Genomic DNA, 23,935 nt, shown 5'->3' on the forward strand with positions numbered 1-23,935 from the left:
ATCAGCAAATCAAAATTACATGTATAATGAAATCTTTAAAAAAATCTTCCTGAAAAAAAAGGCAATATTTTCCTCTGATCCCAATGATATAAACTGTCTGTTACCGGAAAATAAAGTGCCCATTACCAAGAACACAGAGGGAGTCTAATGAAGAAAGACTGATTATTTATTCTGCATAATAATCTATGGTCAGTTAATTTTCGCATGGCAGCTTTGATGTCATTGTTCCTCATGGTGTAGATGACTGGATTTATCACTGGTGGCAACACAGAATAGAGAAGAGAAGCTGTGAGATCCAGAGCTGATGAGGAGCTGGAGACAGGCTTAAGATAGGCGAAAGAACCAGTGCTGACAAACATGGAGACCACAATGAGATGAGGGATGCAGGTGGAAAAAGCTTTACGCTGTTTTTCCTTGACAGGAGTTCTCAAGACCACAGTGAAAATCTGAATATAGGACATACTTATAAAAGCAAAACAGATGATGACTAAAAGGAAACTAAATGTAAGAACCCCAACCTCACTAAAGTGTGAATCAGAGCAGGAAAGCTTGAGAAGCTGTGGAACTTCACAAAAGAACTGGTCAATGATGTTGGACTTGCAGAATGATAAACGAAAGATGTTCCCAGTGTGGAGAGCAGAGTAAGGGATGCAGCTGAGCCATGCACTGGCTGCCATGCAGATGCAAGTAGTCCTCTTCATGATTGTCTTGTAGTAAAGAGGTTTGCAGATAGCAATGTAACGGTCATATGCCATGACAGTGAGTAAAGCAAGATCAGCAGCACCAAAGACATGGAAGAAAAAGACTTGGGCAGCACAGCCAGAATAGGAGATGACTGTGGTATTCAACAGAAAATTGGCCATGTACTTAGGGAGGGTGACAGAGATGGTTGAAAGGTCTAAGATGGACAAATTCATCAAGAAGAAGTACATGGGGGTGTGAAGGTGATTACTGACAGCTATGACCACAATGATGAGAAAGTTTCCCACCATGGCAGCCAGATAAATCCCCAGAAATACCATGAAGTGGAATATCTGCAGTTCTCGAGTGTCAGAGAATCCCAGGAGAAGAAACTCTGTCACAGTGCTTTGGTTGGACATTTTCTTTCCAGTGAGTTGGTGAAAGCTGTGAAGGGAAAGTCAAAGATTTTGGTTGAGCCTTGATGATCTGCTCCACAGTCTCTCCATCATCTGAATTTCACAGCTGCCCTAAACACCTTTTGCTCACTGAAGACAAAATGCATGAATTTCACATGTGGACCAAACTATGACTCAGAAACAAATCCCCCAGTAATTATAGTTCCATATATAAAATACATGTATATGTACATGTATAGATAATATACATAGGTATGTATACATATATAATATATACATCCATAGTCTGCATATGTTTTATAGATGCATATTGTGTATATTATAAATATTACATGCTTATATATATGTTTACATGTTTATATAAACACTGTCCATGTTTTTTATCATTATTTCAACAGATATTTGTGTTCATATTTATACATTCATACCTACTTATATATATGCATGAGGTCCCATAATCTCCATTATGAAAACCCAGTGTAACATTTTTTTTCCCCCAGAAATATGTCCAGATAGAAACATGAGTCCCAACAGGTCTGCAGTGGTTCAACATGGAGCTTTCAGATTATTTCTCCTAACCCCAGTTAGAGCTGCTAATATTATCTTTTATGGTGTGTGACTCACCAGCCTTTGGTAGTGGGATCCTGGTGCCCAAACGGAGTCAGAAAGTGCCAACTGAGATGTCCTGGTATTTCACTTCCTGGACTCCACTTTTCAGAAATTGGCAGGTAACCTACAGTCTCAAGCAAATGTATCAGTAACCTTAGGACATCTCAAAACACACTAAACACACACATTTAAGCATCTCCCTCCCACTATAGGGTGTTTTTAGCAAGAGGCAATCTCCCTTGATTAGTGGAGAGAAAACACCACAACGGAGCCCTGTGACCTCTTGTAAATGTCCTGCCTTAGGATGGACTGCAAAACCCTCTATCATTGCCCAGCCTCTCCTCTGCTAATAAAAGGAGGGCAACACGATTAGTCTGGATTTAAATGGGCAATTTTAGATGTCAAAGTTAAGTTAGCTAGGTCCATACTTAGATCTTCTAGGTCCCCGCTTTTCTTCTCAGTCAGCGATTTCACCCATCTCTGCAAGATGATTTATCCTGGTCCTGTGGTGCGTGCCCAGTCTCAGAGAGAGAAACAATGCTGAAAGTGCTTGCAAAATTAACTTTTTAATTGAATGTTTTGTAGTAGGAGTAAATACAGGGCAAAATGCTCAAACTTTACTGAATTCATATAATATTTCTTCTGTTTTACATTAACGGCATTACTGTTATTACCTTGAATTAAAATAGCCAACCTAACATGTTGCTCCTTTCAGATGTAAAGCCTCTGTTACTCTCAAACGGAGCTTCTCTGTGAATGACACAGAAATGAATCATTTGAAACACTAGAAATGCTGCTGTGCTGTCTAGGTATGAAAGGTGCAGTCACCGCAGTCTCCTTATACCTTAATGACAGGATGAACATAATGAAGTAGATACAAACCAATTTACCTTAGAAAGAGCTGTGTACACCTGCCTCACAGCTCCACTCTGGGGATATGATCAATGCTGTGAGAAAACAGTCTATCAATGTCTCTCGCCAGACTTGTGAGAGTAGCACCCTGGAGGCCTGCACAGAAGCTCAGAAGCACAGATACAAAGCTAATCTGTGGTGCATTCTTCAACTGGAAAGTCAAAATGGACAACTTGCTAATGGAATGCTTTTCATATAATGGAAATCCAGCTATAGTCTCAGGTAGAAATCTAGATGTACCTGCACACATAATGGGATGTGGATTCATGGTACACCGGCTGGCAGCAAGAGCTGACTGTCTTGTCATTGTAAGAAAGGGAAGAATTGCTTCTTGACATATTAATGTTATCAACTCATGGGTAAATTGTAAAGAAATTCTTGGGGGGTTGCTTTGGGTTTGTTTTGGGGTAGTTTTTTAAATTTTTTTTGTGTCTTAGACCACTGAATGTATATTTTTTTCTGTTTGTTTTCAAAATTCTGTCTGATGCTGGATCGTAAAGAACTGTCTGGCATTTTCTGCAATGGCCCAGTGTGACTTACACATTAAACCAGAATTGGTAGACATAGCAAAGGATGCCTGGGATCTTGTCCCTCCCTGGGGAAAGCATTTGGATGTGCAAGCTCTTTGACATGTCTTGATATGCTAGATACTTTTGTTAAGCAACAGAATATCATGTTTACTTCCAGTCAGCTCTATAGCTCTCAAAGATCCCTTCACTGGCAAACAGGGGAGATCAGACATCTAGGTCCCTTGTAACTGCATACGCTGCAGACAGTTCAGTGAAGGTATCCAAAGGTGAGACTAAACCTTTGTTCTCTTTCCTTTCCCCTCATCCCCAACAGTCCTCCACTCCCTCCCTTTGACTTACCATGCTTGTCTTTGCAGATTTTCCTCATTAGTTTATGCGGCACTTCTGATTCTACATTTGTAACTGTTTGTCACATTGGCTCAATTCTTTTCCTCTTTGTTCACTAGGAATCAAAGTGACAGAACTCTGTAATCTGTTGCTCTCCTGAGCTGCTTAGTATTAAGTTAAACTAACAGCTGCTGACATAAACTTGTTCCCACCTGCTCTGTGTTTAGCTGGCTTGGAAATTCTGAGGCTTGACAAGGCCAAAGCATTGAGGTGTGGATTTATGCCTGACTCCTCCCAAGCAGGATCTCTCAAGGATCTGGTGGGATCTGTCCCTGGAGCTCTCCACAGCTCAGAACCAGAGACATCGTACCAAGAGTTTCAAGCTGCTTTGCTGTCAAAGGTAAAGGGGTCATTGTGGCAACCTGGTGCGACTCCCTAAATCAAAGGCATTGCAGATTTTTTCTCCTGGGGGGGCTATATTTCTACCACATAATCTGAGTTGTGCATAGTCCAAAGAGACAGAGGTATTTAGGAACCTAAGGATGTGGTCAGGCATCTGAGGGAGAGTCAGCCCCAGATTCAGAGCATTGCAGCACAGTTCAGCTCAAGATTAAGACACCTAAACCGATGCATCTAAGTGTAGGGAACAATCCAGTAGCTGCAACAAGTAGAGCTGATGCCTCTGGAGTTGCACTAGAGTCTTTCAGAAATGCACAAATGTATGACAAAAAGGAGAGAGACCATACGGAACACTAATGTCATTTTCAGAGAAGTCTCTGAAAGACATATCCATAGGCACTAGATCCCTTTTGCATGCTAGTGCTCTCCTGAATTCAATGGCAAGTTAGTTCACACCCCAAGCTCCCACTTATGTCAAATTCAAGTATTTTATTCTAGAAATGAGACCCAGACCTAAATACAGGAAACGTATCTTTCTTTGGCCCTTCCTTGGGAAGAGGGGGCGACTGCTTTTCTTGATTGGAATCATTGCTCCAGCACAGTCAATCTATCCCAGTTTTGTTTGAAAGGAACTTCTGGATAGCAGCTGGTCCCATATTTCACCTAACACAGAGTCAAGTCCAAAGTTACATTAAGTTGCTCAAGGCCTACTAGGCCCTTTCAGCTGCATTATTTTTTTCTCTCCAGCTGATCTTCCGGCATTTTGAACCTGCTGTCTTGGTATAAGCTAGTTATTTCAGGTACCAGGATCAGGCAACCAACTTCACCCAAACCAGCTCAGCTCCATCCTGTCTCTTCTATTCTCTATGTTCATCTTTCATGACACACTTCTCAAATTTCCACTACTGTCTGTCATGACTAGTCCTATCCCTTCCTTACAATGTCACTTCTTCTAGCCTTTCTGTGCTGTCATCACCTTACTTTGAATTTCCCTTCCAATTACCGCCATTCATCTGACTTTCCCCTGGACCCACTCCTGCACAGACCCATAGCCTAGATGGCTCTCTTTGATGCAGACATCATAATGCAGTTGTATAAATGTGGGGAAACTGGTCCAACCAAACTGTTTCGTTATAAAGGAATGAAAAAGTGAAAATGGGACTTGATTAAGGCTATGAAAACAATACTATTCACATAGAATACATTACTGTGTAGAAAAAGAGTAAATCTACCGTGTAAGCAGACCATTGTATTGATTCTGACTGGGAGACCCTTGCCTATTTAGGAGTTAGTGATCCACACAACAGTTAACCCGAGGAGGCTCTGTGTTGTGATGGCTTTCAGGTCTGTGTTGTGCTGCACAAATCCCTTGCCCGCAGGATAAACTCAGGAGCTCATTGCAGCAGAGCAGCCTGCAGACAGCTCCCCTTGGCAGCGGCCATTGTGCCAACTGCGCATCCTTGCCTGTATCTGACAGAGTAGCAAGAAGGTCTCATGTGAACATCCCTTAGGAATAGAGCTGTTTTCTTCTGGGCAAATGATATAATAACTCAAATAACCAAAAGGGAGAGCTTCTCTCTATGGACGGGATCTGCTCTGTGCAGTGCATTGTGGGAAAATCCATCCAAGCTCGTCTGATGCTGCATGAAGGCAGGTGCCCAGCTTCTGAAGGGATGTCAGATTTACTCACTATCTATATTCCTTTTCTTACTTTGCCTTATTAAAGCAGTTATCCTACTAGGCCATTACTTGTTGGGCCTTTCTTACTGAGATCCAAAAAGAGCCCTGTACCATTTCTCTCTCTCTCTCACTCACCTCGCCCCCCCCCCCCCCCCGCGGTGCAGAACAGCCATCCAGGCCCCAAAGGTGACATTTATATCAGCTTTGTGATCTGTTTAGCAAGCAGCTCCTGTGTATTTACCAACTTACTCACCATGACATGTACCTAGGTTGCTCTTAAGCATTTTGTGATACCACCACACCCACTCTGGATACTACATGGAACAAAGAAGTGTTAAGACTAGCCTACACCAACACTACCAAGGATAACAAGGCATTCCTGACACAAGAGAATGGGATGGCTGATTTCATGAAGCTCCTTGCAGCTCCTACACATTGACATTGTTCTGCCAGCATACCAACTCCTTTTTGTGAGGCTTAGGGCAAAAGGGAACTAAGGTGATCTAATATAAAGTGGAAGCATGGATTTGTTAATGTAAAACAAGTTAGTAAGAATTTACTGATAAGAAATTCTTTTCAAGTAGTCTGAAACTGTAGCAATGAAGGGTAATTTCTAGAACGGAGCAATTTTTCTTTCCTTTTTCAATCAAGTCATGCCTGGGTTTCTATTCATGGAAGAGCTGTTGGACCTTCAGTAGTCACTTCCAGCATCTTTTTTCTTTAGAAGCTACTACTGACAGTAGACAACTCCATTTGAACAGTTGTATCATGTCTTGGACATCGGTCTTACCATAAAATAAGTCTCTTCCTGGAGGTGCCATTTTTTCTGTAGTGATTCAAGGGAACTAGCTTAGTTTTAGATTATGGCCATGCTGTTCTGTTAGCTTGTGGCTTATGCTCAGACTGAAATCCCTTACTCATTCTTTCAATCTGCATGTTGTGTCACATGTCCTTTCACATGGTGCCCCTTCTTAAAGCAAAGATAGACGATCTTCAGCTCAAATACTCTCATTTAAATTGTTCTATGATTCTCTGCTTTTGTGATTCTAAGTGTCTCCCAAGTGAGAAAACAGAGGCCAGTGTTTTATAATTTGATAACAGTCTCACACTTGAACTCTGCCACAGTACGTTGCATGGAAAAACTGAGCTCACATAGTTTAGATGAAAGAACAAACTTGATCAAAACTTCCAAAGGCAAATATAAATGCTAGTTTATGACAACTGTATTTTAGGCAGGTAAACGAAATGAAATCGGTCCTATCCAAAAGGCAAAGCACATAGGAGCCCGAGTCTGGCATATCTTGCAAGATGCCCACACCATGAGGACAAACAGCACATCTTTGAAAAAGATGGGAAGAGGTATTTAAATCCCCAGAGGAAATGTAACACTTGATGAGTGGATGTGTGATTATGGTAATTATCAAATGCAAAAGGATTTGCAAAATGTTCCTACCTTGCTGGGGCAAGCCGCACAGCTCTGCCAGTCTGTGTGTGTAATGAGAGCTCTTTGTCAAGAAAATATTTTTTTCATGGTGCTTTGGCATTCCACACCACAGATACGGCAAACATGCTAGAGCCAGGGTCCACGAAATAGTAGCTTCAGCACATCCACTGCCCACAACCAAGGTCCCTGAATTCCAGCTCAAATTCCAACATGAGTATCAGCATTCAAAAGGCATTATTCTGGGTTTAAGGAAATAGCATTTTCCACATATGTGCAATTTGGTAGCAGATAACCACACAGAATCATTGAGGTTTGAAGGGACCTCTTGTGATCATCTAGTCGAACCTCCCCTGCTCAAGCAGGGTGTTGTGAGTTAACCCCAACAGCCAGCTAAGCACCACACAGCTGCTCACTGACTTCCCCCTCAGTGGGATGGGGGAGACAATCAGAAGAGTAAAGGTGCAAAAACCTGGTGGTTGAGATAAAGGCAGTTTAATAGGTAAAGCAAAAGCTACATGCACAAGCAAAGCAAAATAAGGAATTCTTTCACTACTTCCCATTGACAGGCAGATGTTTAGACCTTTCCAGGAAAATAGGGCTTCACTACGTGTAACAGTTACTTGGGAAGACAAACACTCCAAAAACTCCAACCATCCTCCCCTTCCTCCTTCTTTCCCCCAGCTTTTATTGCTGAGCAAGACATCATATGGTATGGAATATCCATTTGGTCCGTTGGGGTCAGCTGTACTGGCTGTGTCCCCTCCTAGCTTCTTGTGCACCCCCAGCCTACTCGCTGGCAGGGCAGTGTGAGAAGCAGAAAAGGCTTTGATGGTGTGGAAACACTGTTCAGCAATAGCTAAAATGTCAGTGTGTTATCAACACTGTTTTGGTCACAAAAGGTGGCACCATATGAACTGCTATGAAAAAAATTAACTCCATCCCAGCCAGACCGACTACAGTCTCCACCCCTTATTCCATATCATTTACGTCATGCTCAGGACCCACATTATCCAATACACCCTCATTAATCACCACCCCCTTTCCTGTCCTTTGATTTATACATAGATATAATTCCCTTAGTCTGTGGGCCACCCCTGTAAAATGTGCATAACATGTCCATAAATTGGCCACTGACTTCATTAGTCCACGACTTGGGGTCTGTCTGCTACGACAGTCGCTCAGGTCAGGAGAGTTGGTCTGCTGTGCGGAGTTATTAGGCACCAAAGCCAGCTCAGGTTGTGTCACTGCTGCACTTGCACTGCTTCTTGTGAGGCTCGTCATCTGTTGGTTTGGGTGGTTCCTGTTATAGTACTTCTATAACATGTCACTCAGATCATGGGTTACAAATTAAAGCTATATCCATTAGAATCTCCACCCCTGCTCCCTTTGGACCAGGCCACAGGGTTGAACATTGCAATGAACTCCTCCCCTTGCCCCTGCTTTGGCATGGGCTTATCCACGCAATGCAGTCCCGTAGGGGTGTACCTTCTCCAGTGTGGCCTTTTACATGGGCCACAATCTCTTCAGGGGCGCACCTGCTGTGGCTTGGACTTATCCACAGCCACAGATGCTTCAAGATATACTTGCTCCAGCGTGGAATTACCCACAGGTCACAGTCCCTTCGACTCGAGTTCACACTGGAGTTCCAGGCTGTCCAGTACAGCAGCACAGTAACAGCAGCAATGCCCTGGCTATCCGCCATCCCAGGCACATGGCCATTGCTGTTAGCAAAATGTTCCCAGGCACAGCAGAGTAAGATGATAAGCAGTACAGCAAACTGCAAAAGAACCCACTAAGAAGCACTAGACTCTAATATACATTAAGGCAAGCAAGCTCTGTGGCAAGCACTGGAGCTTGCCAATCAATAACTGAACAGCTGTAATAGCTATCAATTCAGTCTAGCACACTCCAATCAAATCCAATGTTATCTTGAACCCTTTGAGCTCAATGCTGGGCACCAGAAAGGATTGTTGTGGGTTAACCCCGATAGGCAGCTAAGCACCACACAGTGCTTGCTCACTTTCCCCCAGTGGAATGGGGGAGACAATGAGAAGGGTAAAAATGCAAAAACTCCTGAGTTGAGAGAAAGACAGTTTCATAGGTAAAACAAAAGCTGAGCGCACAAGCAAAGCAAAATAAGGAATTCTTGACACTGAACAAGCACTGTTCAGCGGTAGTTAAAACTTTGGTGTGTTATCAACACTGTGTTGGTCACAAATCCACAACAGCACCATGCAAGCTACTATGAAGAAAATTAGCTCTCTCCTAGACAAAAGCAGTACACAGGGTCAGCTCAAACAGGTTGCCCAGGACCTTGCCCAAGTGGGATTGTATATCTCCACAGACGGAGACTCCACAGCTTCTCTGAGTGACCTGTTCTAGTGTCCAACCACTGTCGCATTAAAAACAGAAAGTGTTTTCCTGTGTTTACATTGAATTTCCTGGGTTTTAGTTCAGTCTGAACACAAGAAAACATGAGAAAACACTTGCAAGTTAAAGATTTCCAGGACAGCTCAGAGGAGGCTGTTTTGTGGGGGTTTTTTTAATATCACGGATATACTTGTTCAATGCCAAGTTATGACAAACACATTGTTTGACTGGGATTCTGCAGTACACTGCAGGACAAAGCCAAATATGGCTGCCATTAGGAACAAGCTATAGCTCATATATTTAATAAACAATTAGGTTTAAATATGATACACAGAAAGAGCAGAAAAATGAACAAGCAAGAAATACAGAAAAAGAAAGGAGTTAGAAAAGTCAGTATCATGAGCAAGCCAGAGCCTAGCACTAGTTCACATTTGGTTCATATAGACAGACATCCTCACCTCGTGCAGAGACAGGCCAGTTTTACCAGCATTGTTTGTAAGTCTCTGATCATTGGACTTTTCTTTGTCTCTTTCATGGTTTCTCTTTTATTCATCTTCCATTGTCAAAAGCAAAAATTATAGCGGTTCTTTTTTTCCCTTTTATTGTGTTTATTTAGTACTTTTCTGTCTAATTGTTTATCATCTGTCATGCTGCATACTTAGCTATTCTTCTGTGGAAAGCCTCTCTCTTTCTCCTTCATCCCTTATTCTTCCTCTTTGTTATTTTTAGATTTCTGGGGTTTTTTAGAATTTCTTTGCAAACACCAATGCCTCTATCTCAGCCAATTTTAAAGGGAGACTCTTCAGCCCTTCAGAAACTCAGACCACGTTATTCTCACAAATATGCTTAAAATGTGCCAAATGATTCATTCCCTAAGAGCATCTTTTTTGGTTCTTTTGACTGTAGAGGAACTTAGAGAGGTAGCTGAGAGGAAATATCTACATTACAGTTGTCCAGAGCACAGTATGAAGACTAATACCAAATGGCCAAAATGAAAAGTGCAGTGGGGTAAAGTATACTATTTAAGGCAACTCATAAATTTGTTATCTTGTACTAAAGGAAGAAAACCCCTCGTATTCAGAATTCCTTTGTATGAGAGGAAGACACAAGCCGTTTTATCTCATCCAGAATCTTCCCACTATTGTTGGATACATTCAATCCTGCTTTCTCAAGGAGATCTTTGATGTCTCCCTCAGGGAAGGACAAGGAAAAGGTGGGAAATCGTTTTCTGTATTCTTCTATTTTATCTAGAAAAAAAGTAGACAAAATATGTAAGTAAAAGCCAAACAGAAAACTACAAGATCATTCAAGAAAAGCATGGACATGAGGAAAACATTAATCCCTGAAGATCTGCAAGTTTCACATACAAGTCCTATATCACATTAAGATCCTGCTGTAGCCAGTGAAGAGAAAGGAGGAGATCAGTCAGAGTCTGGAAGTGCCTCTTTCATCACCTGCTTCATCAGTTGTCTGAGAGAGGGGGATAAATCTCACTCTGGACCTGCTTGTTCTTCACCAATAACTATAAAGGGAAGCAGTGGTAAATATCCCAGACTTGGCTACTCTGGCTTCTAAATGTAATGCCTCCCCAACTCCTCTTTAGCAGAATGACCACAGTTTAATTACACTGATTTACAGAACAAACCAAGAAGAGTGTAAAATCCTTGTAGCTCAGGACATACATCGCCTGTCTGAGAGGGTGAGTACATTAATGCCCATGCAAGCTTCTATCCATTATACAGAGAGGCTGCCCTGTTCCTTTTCTCTGTGTCCATTCGTGGCAGCAGCACTGAGTAAAGAAGAAGTCTGAAATGCATGGCACTGGGGGTGGAGAATATGAAGTGCAAATATACAGAGATGAAGTTGCATAGAGTATGTGTTACCAGAACAATTCATGTTGTTGAAGAGTGGAAAGTGCATGACTGTAGGGCATGACTTGTCTCCTCGGAAGATATAACATTCAGAAGGGTTTTTCTCATCCATTTCCTGATCCTCTATCTTGGGAAATGTGATACCATTTTTCTGGCAGTATGTAGCTGTTTTCTTGATAGTCTGAGACACAGAGAAATTGTACTCAATTTTTAGTTTGTTTGCTTGTTTCTGAACTTCTAGAATAAATCAATCTTATGTCCAGTAATAAAATTAATTGCTACAGAACAATGGTGGTTAGTTTCTTAGACTTTACTTAATTGTAACGTATAATATATTTAAAAGTCTAAGTTTTCTTCAAGCATTCTCTGAGGAACAGACTAAGTCTAGAATACAAATGAAAATCAAGCACTCACTTCTGGGGTCACTTCTAGCAAGAATCTTTGTTTAACAAATTACAGCTACACCCACAAAGGCAATGTGGCTGACGCTGAAAGATGTCAAAATTAAAGGGATTTGGCACCTATAAAACAGTCTGAAGACATCACCAGGTCCACAGACTTTCAAAACAAATTTTACTTTCCAAAGCTACCCCTCCTGTTGCTCTACCACTCTGACAAAATTCAACATTTGCTGTGTGTCACTTATGTGGATCTGACCATCAAAGGGAGGCAATAACCCACCTGATTCAAGACACACATTAACTTTAATGTTGGCTTGATTTCGCATGAAAGCATTGACTGGGGTAGGTGTGTTGGGAGCTTGCACAAACTGAGATTTTCTGCGGTGTCCCTGAGAAATATTACTCCCAATTGTTTAGGAGTTGAGGAGAAGGAACAACCTTTGAGTCCTTTTCACTCTCTGAATGGGTTTGCAATATTATGCTCTAGATGGCACAAGGGTGGTGAACAATAGCCACTTTATGTAAGCTTCCCAGAGTAAAAGGCATCTTATGCAATTCATTCCAACAACCCCTCCACAAAGAATGCACTTCACAACTAAAGATCGGGCCTTAGGCACTAAGAACACTACTGGACTCTCCCATAGACAGGCACTTACTGACACCTTGGTATTTCTGTCACAACACCAAATTGTCTCGGGTCTTAAACTCTACAGATTTATCACTTTTCCTTAACCACTATTGGGAAAAGGTGGAGTTGTAGCTAAAGACATGATGACTCTTGTAGTCACAAAAGACAATCAAACTTCTCACAGCATCTTCCTGGAATGATACCAAATAGTAATAACATTTTGAAAGCCTAACAAGTTCTTTTTTAACTCAAGCCCCCCAGATTCATCCCCTAGGCTTATATGTTTAAACAGAAGCAATTACAGAAACAGTATTGTACATTTATACTTGTTTGTAATGAAATTTGTTTATAAAAGGAGAAAGGAAATTGAGTATATTAGGAAGAAAAAGACTACGCAAAGGGAAACTGAGCAAAATTCTTACAGATACTGATACCAGATCTACTCAAAGGCAAAAGATCTGTTTTGCTGTAAATACTGTCAAAAAGTATTCTGCATTTGATAGGGCCTTCTCTTATCTCTAATAAGAGTTTCTGCTCTTCTTCCTTGGAGAACTACATTTTCCAAACCCCTTTTCCTTCATTTTTGTTGAGGTGTGAGTTGGTAAGGACCAGATCCTTCCCATGGGCCCATGAGCTCCATTTAATCTCAGGCCTTGGTCTTCAACCCCTACATGAGCTATGTCCTAAGTGCACTGGTCTCCTGCTCAGCCACAGTGCGCTGGTTTTGGCTGGGATAGAGTTAATTTTCTTCATAGTGGCTAGTACGGGGCTATGGTTTGGATTTGTGTTGGAAACAGTGTTGATAATTCAGAGATGTTTTCGTTATTGCTGAGCAGTGCTTACACTGAGTCAAGGCCTTTTCTGCTTCTCACACCACCCCACCAGTGAGGAGGCTGAGGGTGCAAGTAGTTGGGAGGGGACACAGCTGGGACAGCTGACACCAACTGACCAAAGGAATATTCCATACCATATGACGTCATGCTCAGTATATAAAGCTGGGGGAAGAGGAAGGAAGGGAGGGACGTTCGGAGTTCTAGTGTTTGTCTTCCCAAGTAACCGTTACACGTGATGGAGCCCTGCTTTCCTGGAGAAGGCTGAACACCTGCCTGCTGATGGGAAGTAGTGAATAAATTCCTTGTTTGCTTTGCTTGCACAGGGCTTTTGCTTTACCTATTAAGCTGGCTTTACCTCAACCCATGAGTTTTCTCACTGTTACTCTTCCAATTCTCTCCCCTGTCCCACCGCAGGGGAGTGAGCAAGCGGCTGTGTAGTGCTTAGTTGCCAGCTGGGTTAATCTATGATACACAGTCATGCCTGTGCCTTAGCCTTCTTGATCTGGGCCCTGTCCCAAAGGCTGACTTTCCAACTTGAACTTGGAATGGTGTCATCACTACGGACCTGTCCAGTGATCGCTGGACTGGTTACCATCAGCAGACCTGATCCTTGCTGCCACCAACCCTCCTCCATGTTGACTTCCCAAATTGACCTTGGACCTGCCTCATCGCAGTAAACTTGCTTGATGATTCCAACCCTTGTCTGAACCTGACTGCCATCTCCAAGCATGCCCTGTTTGACTCACTTGGACCCTGTGAAACTGAGCATTGGCTGGCAAGACCCTGCCCTGCCTGCTCTGTTATCACGCCTGGCTCCCTTTCCCCCAGGAGCAGCTGGCCTTGCCAGTTAGCTCAGGCCTTCCTGAGTCCTGTGCCAAGCACCGTGGGGCCTGGATGACACCTGTGCAGGACCTTGCCACTATGACTCCTCTTGAGGGCTGATCCTGGCCCTGGGCTCTGATATCCTCATGCTGACAACCACCTCCGCATTCCCAGGCTCCTGAGCAATGTCCTTCCTCAAGCCTGCCAACCCTCCAAGGCTTGCTAGGGGCAGCTCAGAGGACCCCCTGCCCCACCCTCTTCACTCTCAATCCAGCCTGGACCCTGGCCTGAACACTCCTACCCAACACCAAATCTCTCGTGCCGTGTTCCCTTCCCAATTACTAGTCCCTGCCCTAGCTCTGTGTCCCCTGAAACACCTCACTGACAACTACAGCGACGAAATCACTCTACAGCAAGGCCCTTCTGAACCCAGACCTCCCAAGCATGAGGAAACACTTTACTGGGATGGAAGGCTACTGCCAGGGTCCTGAATGAACTAATAGGCCTTAATGGTCCTGGGGCCTCCACCGGTACCCTTCCCATTGGTCCAGGGTCCTCATTGATGTTGTACAAGTAGCAGTGTTCAGCTCAGGCACAGATGTGCCTGTCCATGGACTCCACTGATCCACACCCTGACCCATGGACTGACTTCCCAGCTTGACCCTGGACCTGCCTTTTCACCATGGCCTTGCCTGATAATCTGGACTCCCGATTGACCCTGTCTGCCATCCTCAGACCTGCCCTGACTGTCTCTCCCAGGCGCTGCAGGGCTGGACCCTGGCTGGTGAGGTCCCTGCCCTGCTTGTCATGTTATTGAGCCTGGCTCCCTGTGCCTTAGGGATGAGCTGGCTCTTGCTGCTCCCTGACAATCTTATTTGTAGTCAAATGGAAATGGGCACTTGAAGAGATCAGTTAATCTGTTTTCAAATCCTACTGTAAGAAGCCCAAAGGAGCCAGAGACTCCAGATGCAGCTGCCTCCACTCTCCCTAAAGTGACCACTCTGAAAATACCCAGAGAAGCAGCAATCTGAGATATACCAGCACATTTTAAATTCTTATGAGGCACTTAACTTCATCAACTTGGAATTTCTTTTGGAGGTTGATTCAAATCAAACACTATGTTTGGAAGGAAATACAGCAAAGAAGGGTGATGGTTTTGTATAGTTTTGTATAGTGTCCTTCCCCCACCTAATTCCCCCAACAATATGGAAGAATTTAACGTCAACACCTTGTTTCCTCATCCTGGTCAGCAGGATGAGGTTCTCTTTGATGAATGTTATCAACTGCCCTTAAGGAAGGAGTAATATCACTTACAGGCAGAAAAATTCTAGTCAGCCCTAAGGCAAAAAGGGAGGATAAGTAATTTGTGAGCTTTCTCCTTAATGCACTCTTGATAGCCTGACAGCTTGATAACCTTTGTAGGTTACCATACAATACCGGTGAGCAAGACAGACAAAATGGCTCATGTTCTAAAAGTATCTGTTTCTGCCAACCGCCTAGAAAAGAAGCCCAAACAATGTGATGGTCAGTGTACCAACCTGTCAGAATCTGTTCAGACACTTCTTTGAAAATTGCTTTGACAATGATTGTAATGCATTTCCACAATCCCCAACCCAATGACCCCAAAGGAGGGTCTCCAAAGCCATAGCCACATATGTACCTCAAAAGGATCTCCAGAGCTGAAATCAAAGGAAATTATCAGATCTGTTCGCCGCTCTGCTCGAAGGACCAGAGGATAGGCAGAATTTATTGCCAGGCCAGCATCAATCAAAGAGATGAGTTTGGTTTTGACCAGGTAAGAGGACTGAAAGTTAGCTAATCAAATGAAAAAAAAGCAATGAGATCTCATAAAGACATGTATGAATAAATATATACATGACCAGCCCCAAAAGAGTACATTGGTCTTCACTGATGATGCACCCCAAAAATGTACTGAAATCTACCTTTCCTTGCCTCTCCTGCCCAACCAGATGTCCAGCTGTATTCTGACAAGAGGAATCCACATTCCTCTGACCTACCTCTCTCTGGCTAAGGTCAGCTGCAGACCAGAATTCCCAATGGGCTTTTTGAAGGTCAAGAAATCACACCCCTAGGACTATGCACCCATAGTTTTAAGATTAGAAGATCTTTGAGAGGAGAATGAATGCATGAGCCAGCTAGATATCATGACACCTAACTGCAGTTGTCTAAATGCAGGTTTCTACTTATGCGCTAGGTGCCAAAGCTTCCGTTATTGTAAGTGAACATCCAGCTGGTGCAGGCAATGGAATCTAGAGACCAATGTTACTGCTCATGCATCAGGAGCATAACTCAATTTCATAAACTTAGCTGTCAAGTTCCAACTCCTTAGTTTACTTCTTGTGTCCTCCAGGTTCTCCTCCAAAAGGGCACAGGGGTCCTATAGGTCTTCCAACTTAATGCTGTTGTCCCTTGTACGCAGGACAGTTTGTGGGACATTAGATGCCCGTATTCACGTGACAGAAGTGAGCTTATATACCTGCAATGATGTTGCAGATCTGGACTCCCGTAGTGTGAAATAATTCTGTTTATGACTAGTTTATTTGCTGCCTATAATGGGATGATGTTAAGAGAGGGTGGATCCTGGAAATGAAAGCTATCTAACTCACCATTTTAAGATGGTAAATGGCAAAGACAGTATTCTTGGTTTAACATCACACAAACACAGCATAAAAGCTCTGCTAAACCCCATGCATCCCATAGATCTAGCTGGATAGCATAGCCACTCTGTATTTTCTGAATATAAAAAAATCATGATTTCATTGGATTTTCTTACGGCAGTTGTAAAGGAAGTTATTTGTCGTTCCCCATTTCCAGGTCAATGCACATCGGATTGTTTTCAACACCATCTTACTGACATCCCGCACTGAGCCTGGGAAGAGAAAATAAATTCAGAACATAATTGAATCTAGAGAACTTCACTTTTCAACAGGTGCAACAAAATCTGGGGGAGATGTGTGGTGTTAGAAGAACATATGTGCAGATAGTGTATAGACAGCCTGAGGGCCAAGGCCTCAGTGCTTCAGAAGAGGAAGAACTATGCTTTGCACTAGTTCAAATAATTAACATTAAGCAATGGAATCTTAGTACAGCTGAAACAGATTTGAATAAGCCACTCAAGGCACAAACTATACAGGCCTTGGGCCCTACGCCAGCTGGCACATTCGCTGTGCTTGAGGCTTGCAGGCTCTGGAGCGGACTGGTTACCCCAGTGCGGTACAAGAGTGAGGCCTGATCTTTTCTGGGCCTCTTACAGCATTCTTGTGGTTCAGAGGGATTGTTATTCTTCTTCATCTTCTTTCCAGCTGAAAGTACCCTGAATAAAGCGAGCGCCATGCTACAGCCCAGTAGAATGACCTGTACGAGGTGGGGGATATTAGTGGAGAGCCATGAGGGCATCAAGAGATCATGTGAGAGAACGTGAGAAGATCAGCCCAGTGAAAGAGCTTGGAGAACTGTATTGTGCAGACACAGACAATGCAGGCCTTACCTGTGAACACACTCCTTGCAACAGGCATTGGAGAGAAAAAAGACCCATCTGCAATGTCCAGATTTAATCTCGGAGTACCAGTCAGTTCACTCCAGAAGGAACTGACCAAAAACTGCCCATACACTGTGGCTGATGGAACTAGCAGAGCCCTGGATCTAAACAGGTAATGTACCAGCTAAACAGTGCGAAAGTATTTGAGGAATTTCAGTGTGAAATTTTACTCTGCAACTTATTCGTGTCTTGCTTAGACCTCTTCCTGCTCTCTTTGATGCAAATCCAAACAATCCTCATTTCACCCACAACCGAGTCTATTAAATATTGCAGATATAGGCTAAACGAGTCCAGTTTGTTCTAAACAAGCTTCAGTTTAGGTAAAGGGGCAGAAATGCTGATCAGCTGCCAAAAAAAAAAACCCCACAGGAAGAACGGAGTTGCCTGTTAATGAAAACCCAGTTTTGCTTTAGGATGTCTTGGTTCATGACTTTTTATTTCAAAATTTCTCTAGTGATGGAAGTTCCAAATGACGCTTGAGATCAGGGCACCCTAGGGGTCCAACAGCTATCTACTCAGTTGCCAAGATCTTATACTTCATCAGTTTGGGATGTCTGAGAGATCTTGCTGACAGCACAAGCTCAGTCAGGAGCAAAGATAGGTGAGAAACGGTGACTGTTCAGGATTAGGCCTCTTATTCTATTTACTTAGGTAGGTAGATTCTAAATGCTTTCATGAGACCCGAAAGCTTTGTGAATACTGGAAACTAGTCCCTGGATGAGAATATCACTGGCAAGTATTCTGCAATATGGTTTTCACCAGATCTTCCTACAGTGGCTGCACCCAAGATTTACACTGGAATTCAAGTGCACAAAACTCCAAAGCTGGAATTTTTCAAAGCACATACAATACAAAGAGTAATAAAAGATACTAAAAATGAGATAAACTTGCCTAGGAGGATTTCACGGTATGGTAGTAACACTCCTTCTAGAGTACCTTCTTCTCCAAGAAACGCTGCGGAAGGCCAAGAGGAAAAAAAGCACAAAAACCAGTCACGTTAAAGAAACAGATACATGGCAACCTACAGGGCAACTTTTTACTACAAATGCAGGTGGGCATTTCTACCTGGGATGGAGAGGGCATCATCCTTATGATAAGCATTAATGTACAGTACTTGCCTCCAAATTCCTTTTCTATCTCTTTGGCCAGTTCAGCACAGCTTTCCATTCTTTCCTCCTTGTTTTTCATTGCCCAAGTATTATGCATTTCAATGCACAGTTGGTAGGATGCACTTTTTTCCTTGTCTTCTTAGAAAGAGAGAAAAGAAGAAAATGAAAATATGAGAATGCACAACAAAGGAATCGCCATTTGTAAAACCAGATTCCTGAGAACACAAGTGCTTGGAAATCTTAGCATCATTCACTTGCCTGACCATATATTCAACAATTTCCTGAAGACTTCTGTAGGATCGCTCCCACTTACAGCACACAACTGAAGGTCTAGTAGAAGAAGAGCAGCCTCATAAACGGTGAAGATACGTAAACTGCTCACTAAGAAAGATAAGATGAAAGTTACATCTTACTGAATTTATCTTTCCGAACATCTGATTAGCCAGTAACTGACACATGAATTAGTGAATATGTAGTCCCTGCATTCAATGGAATCTGTAGAGAGACTAACCTCATTCCTCTTATGCTAAAGAAGTTTAAGCTGGTGAGAGGAACCATGTGCCAAAGTGAGTATTTCTCTCTGTTGACAGTAAAAACACCTAACCCTGAGAATTCACATCTGGGCAGCTGCACAACCATACCAGGATTGAGATGGCCTTTGTGTTCATCTTGGAAGAAGAGTTCCATGAAACAAAGTAGCAGGAGGAGGAGCACAAATATAGTTTGGAGTAAATGGGAATTTTCTAATATGCTTCAAATACTTCACTCCCATTTTGAATTTTTAAATACATACATACATAAAGGAATAAGAAATATAATGATGATTTGAGTGAAGCCTGGTGTGCTTTCTTCCAGTATTACCAAGAATACTGTGGGAATGTGTCATGGTTTAACCCCAGCCAGCAACTAAGCACCACGCAGCCACTCACTCCCCCCCCCCCCCCCCCAGTGAGATGGGGGAGAAAATCGGGAAAAGAAGTAAAACTCGTGGGTTGAGATAAGAACGGTTTAATAGAACAGAAAAGAAGCAGCTAGTAATGATAATGATAACACTAATAAAATGACAACAGTAATAATAAAAGGAATGTACAAATGATGCGCAGTGCAATTGCTTACCACCCACCGACCGACACCCAGCTAGTCCCCGAGCAGCAATTCCCCGCCCCCACTTCCCAGTTCCTATACTAGATGGGACGTCCCATGGTATGGAATACCCCGTTGGCCAGTTTGGGTCAGGTGCCCTGGCTGTGTCCTGTGCCAACTTCTTGTGCCCCTCCAGCTTTCTTGCTGGCTGGGCATGAGAAGCTGAAAAATCCTTGACTTTAGTCTAAACACTGTTTTGCAACAACTGAAAACATCAGTTATCAACATTCTTTGCATACTGAACTCAAAACATAGCACTGTACCAGCTACTAGGAAGACAGTTAACTCTATCCCAGCTGAAACTAGGACAGAATGCATTTTGTATTTCACAGTCCTTAAATTCTAAATTTTCCATGTGAACATTTCACAGAATCATAGAATCATGGAATATCTCAAGTTGGAAGGGACCCATAAGGATCATCAAGTCCAACCTCCTGCTCCTTGCAGGACTACCTAAAACTAAACCATATGACTAAGAGTGTTGTCCAGACACTCCTTCAACTCTGACAGGCTTGGTGCAGCGACCACTTTTCTGCAGAGCCTGTTCCACTGACCGACCACCCTCTAGTGAAGAACCTTTTCTTAATGTCCAATCTGAACTTCCCCTGACACAGCTTCATTTCATTTCCTCATGTCCTATTGCTGGTCACTAGCTAGTCACCAACATGAAACAACACATTATCTGGTATTTTATGCTCTGTGTGTGTGCCTGTACATACATGTCAGTATGGAAGAAAACCAAAAAAAATAACAAAACAAAAAAATTCTGTGGGAAATTTGCATTTTACAAAAGGAGAAAGAGAACAGAATAACAGCTCCATGAAAGGTATCATATTATAATTCACTTTCTTTTTCTTGAAGTCTATAATTTATCTTCTGCTAAATTTATGTTTGGAAGAACGTAAGTGCTGACTTGCACTTATTTCAGGAACTGGAGCTGAGCCATTCCTGTTCTGGAATTTTGTGTCTAAATTTTAGGTTGAAGTTCTCACACCAAAAGGGCCACAGACACTGGTGTACAGACTGCCTGTAGCAGCAGACACGAGAGTGAGCCAGATGTGCTCTTTTACCCTCTCTGCCAACCCTGCTGTCCCTGAGTTTCCCAGGTGGAAAGATCAGCTGGCATATTGCAATCTAGAGCCAGCGCTAGCTCACAGGCAGTGTGGACAGGCAGGAAGTTTGGACCTGAATGTGAGTGTGAGCCTTGAATCTGCATGGTGCAGGCTTCGCTTGTATTCCCTGGCCACAGCAGCTACACAAGAGTACGGTAACACCACCTTCCAGAAGCCCAGTAGTAAAGCGCATCTGACACAAGTGAATCCCTCCAAATGTCAGGGGGGTTATTTCAGTTACATGTTCAACATCTCACAAATTGTTACGTATGAGAGACAAGGAGGCCTGGATTTCTGTGTGCCTGGCCGACACTCCTGTCAGTCCCCTAAGGAAAACATGGGGCAAGCAGAAAAGAATGCTAAATTTAAAAAAAATAATTAAAAAAACCTAAGAAACACAATAACCCACCAAGTCTGTATGAGAACATACCTTCATGTGAGTAAACTCTTCTTTGTGGGAACAAGGCAAGACTGTCTTGGAAGAAATAAAAGGATAATTAAAATAAGAATACCCTTTGCAATAAAATAGTCATTGTGTGCCAGTGAAAGACATCAGGAAAGCTAGTCATGCACCTAAACATAGATGTATAGTGTTATTTCAGATTCCTTGGAGGATCTCACCTGCCTTGTGGCTGACACTCCAGAAGAGTACTAATCTCCTGCTGGTTCTGTTCATCACTCATAGCTCTGTGTTTGATGCCTGAGATACCTGATGGCATCTCAGTCACCTCTATTATTCCGCCAACTCCCTCCTACCTCAGAGTTTAAGATATCATCTCTGATGCTTCCACATCACAAAGAATCTGATGTGAAGATCAGTCCACATTCACTGACATGATATTTACACTTTCCCCTGTGGTACTGGCAGAGGTTTACCCGACCAAAATTGGACTTCTACAGTCCATGCTCATGCTGCCATAGATTTATACTCAATGGAGAGGCATTTCTAGTCAAAGTTTCATTGCATCTTTATGCGGGTACCTAAATGTATCTGTGAAGAGCACCTGTGAAGTTCTTCTTTCTCACTCACGACGACACCTTAAGGTGAGTAACTCAACTATTCGTAACAATGATGTAAATGTCTAAAATGATGTGCAAGAAGCAGTGGTTTATTTTGGTTGTTTTCAGAGAAATTCAGCTGAGGTTGGAAGGGACTTCTGGACATCACCTAGTCCACCTCCTCTGCTCAAAGCAGGGTCAGATACAGCAAACTGCTCAGGTCCATATCCAGCTGGGTTTTCAAATTGTTCCAAGAATGCAGACTCCACAGTCTCTTTGGGAAACCTGTTCCAGTGTTCAACCATCCTCACAGTAAAAATGTTTTTTCTTATGTTTAAATTGAATTTCTTGTATTTGAATTTATGTTCATTGCCTCTTGTCCTTTCAGTAGATATTACTGAGAAGAGTCTGATGCCATCTTCTCTGAATCTCACATCAGGTATTTATACAAATTGACAGGATCCCTCTGAGCCTTCTCTTCTGCAGCTCTATTAGTCTCTCCTCATATGAAAGATGCTCCAATCCCTGAATCATCTTTGTGGCCCCTTCCTGGACTCCCTCAAGTATGTCCACATCTTTCTCATACTGGGGAACCCAGAACCATGCACAGTACTCCAGGTGTGGCATCACCAGTGCTGAGTAAAAGGGAAGGATCACTTCCCTTGAACTGCTGGTGGTGCTCTTCCTAATGCAGCCCAGGATACCATTAGCCTTCTTTGCCACAAAGGAGCACTGCCGGCTTGCATTCAACTTGGTGTTCACCAGAACACCCAGGTCTTGACTGAAAAGCTGCTTTCCAGCTGGCCAGTGCCCAGCCTGTCCTGGTGCCTGGGGTTATTCTTCTTGATGTGCAGGACTTTGCATTTCCCTTTGTTGAACTTCATGAGGTTCCTGTTGGTCCATTTCTCCAACCTGTCAAGACTCCCCTGGATTACCAACCAGTCCTCCCAGTTCCGTATTATCTGCAAACTTGCTGAGGGTGCACTTTATCCCATCATCTGAGTCGTTAATGATGAGGACAAAAGCATCAGACCTAGAATTCAGTCCTGTAATACACCACTGGTGCCTGGCCTCCAACTGAACTTCATGGCACTGAACACAATTCTGTGGGACCACAAGTTCAGGCAGTTTTTAATCCACCCCACTGTCCACTTAGACCATAATTCCTCAGTTTGTCCATGAGGATGTGATGGCAGACAGTGTCAAAAACCTTACTAAGAGGACAGTAAACAGCATCTGCTGCTCTCTGTTCATCTACCAAGACGGTCATCTCATCGTAGAAGGCTTTCATGTGGGCTAAGCATGATTTGCCCTTCATAAATCCATGCCGACTAGTCCTCACTCAATTCTTATCTTTAATGTGTTTGGAAAGGTCCTCCGGGAGGATTTGCTCAATCACCTTCCCAGGGACTGAGGTGTGGGTGGCTGACCTGAGACTTCCCAGATTCTCCTTCCTGCTCTTTCTGAAGACAGGAATGGCATCTTTCTTCCAGTCATCAGAAACCTCCCTCTATTGCCATGACCTTTCAAAAATGATTGAGAGTGGCCTTCCAATGACATCAGCCAGCTCCACCAGCAATTATGGGCATACCCCATCAGGTCTCATGGACTTGCATATGTCCAATATGTTTGCATGCTCCTTGCTCTGATGCAATTTGTTTACATGTTCCCAAGGATAAGAAAATTCCTTGCTCCAGACTTCCCCACTGGTATCAGGGACCAGGGGTTCCTGAAGGCCAGTCGAAACAGTAAAGAGTGAGGCAAAGGTGGCAGTGAGTACCTCAGCCTTTCCCATGTCCCTTGTCACCAGGACTCCTGCTCCATTCAGCAACAGGACCACATTTTACCTAGTCTTCCTTTTGCTGCTCATGTACCTATGGAAGCCCTTCTTGTTGCCCTTCACATCCCTCACCAAATGTAGCCATGCTTGACACTTCAGGTCTCACTTGGCAGTATCCTTGGTGCCCACATGGAGGAGCAGTGAGGGGTGATAACCTGAGGGCCACACAAGCAACAGCTATCTCTCCACAAGGTCTCCCACATCCAAGCCCCCCTAGACAAGAAACCAGATCTGCAGATGGGGGCTGTCT

At 43.2% G+C, this 23,935-nt stretch overlaps 2 protein-coding genes across 2 annotated transcripts in view; both read right to left on the bottom strand.

Moving 5' to 3' along the window:
- Nucleotides 1–122: 122 nt before the first annotated feature.
- On the bottom strand, nt 123–1,100 carry LOC128141224 (olfactory receptor 14I1-like). Its single transcript, XM_052785832.1, has one exon. It carries the CDS (start codon nt 1,098–1,100, stop codon nt 123–125), a length of 978 nt encoding a protein of 325 aa, XP_052641792.1.
- Nucleotides 1,101–11,076: 9,976 nt separating this feature from the next.
- PLA2G4C (phospholipase A2 group IVC) overlaps nt 11,077–23,935 on the bottom strand; it is a 30,596-nt gene continuing 17,737 nt past the window's right edge. Inside the window, 8 exon segments of the mRNA XM_052785833.1 lie at nt 11,077–11,135; nt 11,138–11,420; nt 15,584–15,738; nt 16,718–16,813; nt 18,374–18,436; nt 18,601–18,729; nt 18,850–18,972; nt 21,256–21,321. Coding sequence (XP_052641793.1) covers nt 11,077–11,135; nt 11,138–11,420; nt 15,584–15,738; nt 16,718–16,813; nt 18,374–18,436; nt 18,601–18,729; nt 18,850–18,972; nt 21,256–21,321 — 974 coding nt within the window.

Source organism: Harpia harpyja, chromosome 4 (genome assembly GCF_026419915.1).
Source record: "Harpia harpyja isolate bHarHar1 chromosome 4, bHarHar1 primary haplotype, whole genome shotgun sequence".
In the NCBI taxonomy this organism is placed as follows: Eukaryota; Metazoa; Chordata; class Aves; order Accipitriformes; family Accipitridae; genus Harpia; species Harpia harpyja.

Bases quoted from the DNA above. Each gene is read 5' to 3' on its own strand.
- LOC128141224 (XM_052785832.1), bottom strand. From the start codon at position 1,100: ATGTCCAACCAAAGCACTGTGACAGAGTTTCTTCTCCTGGGATTCTCT.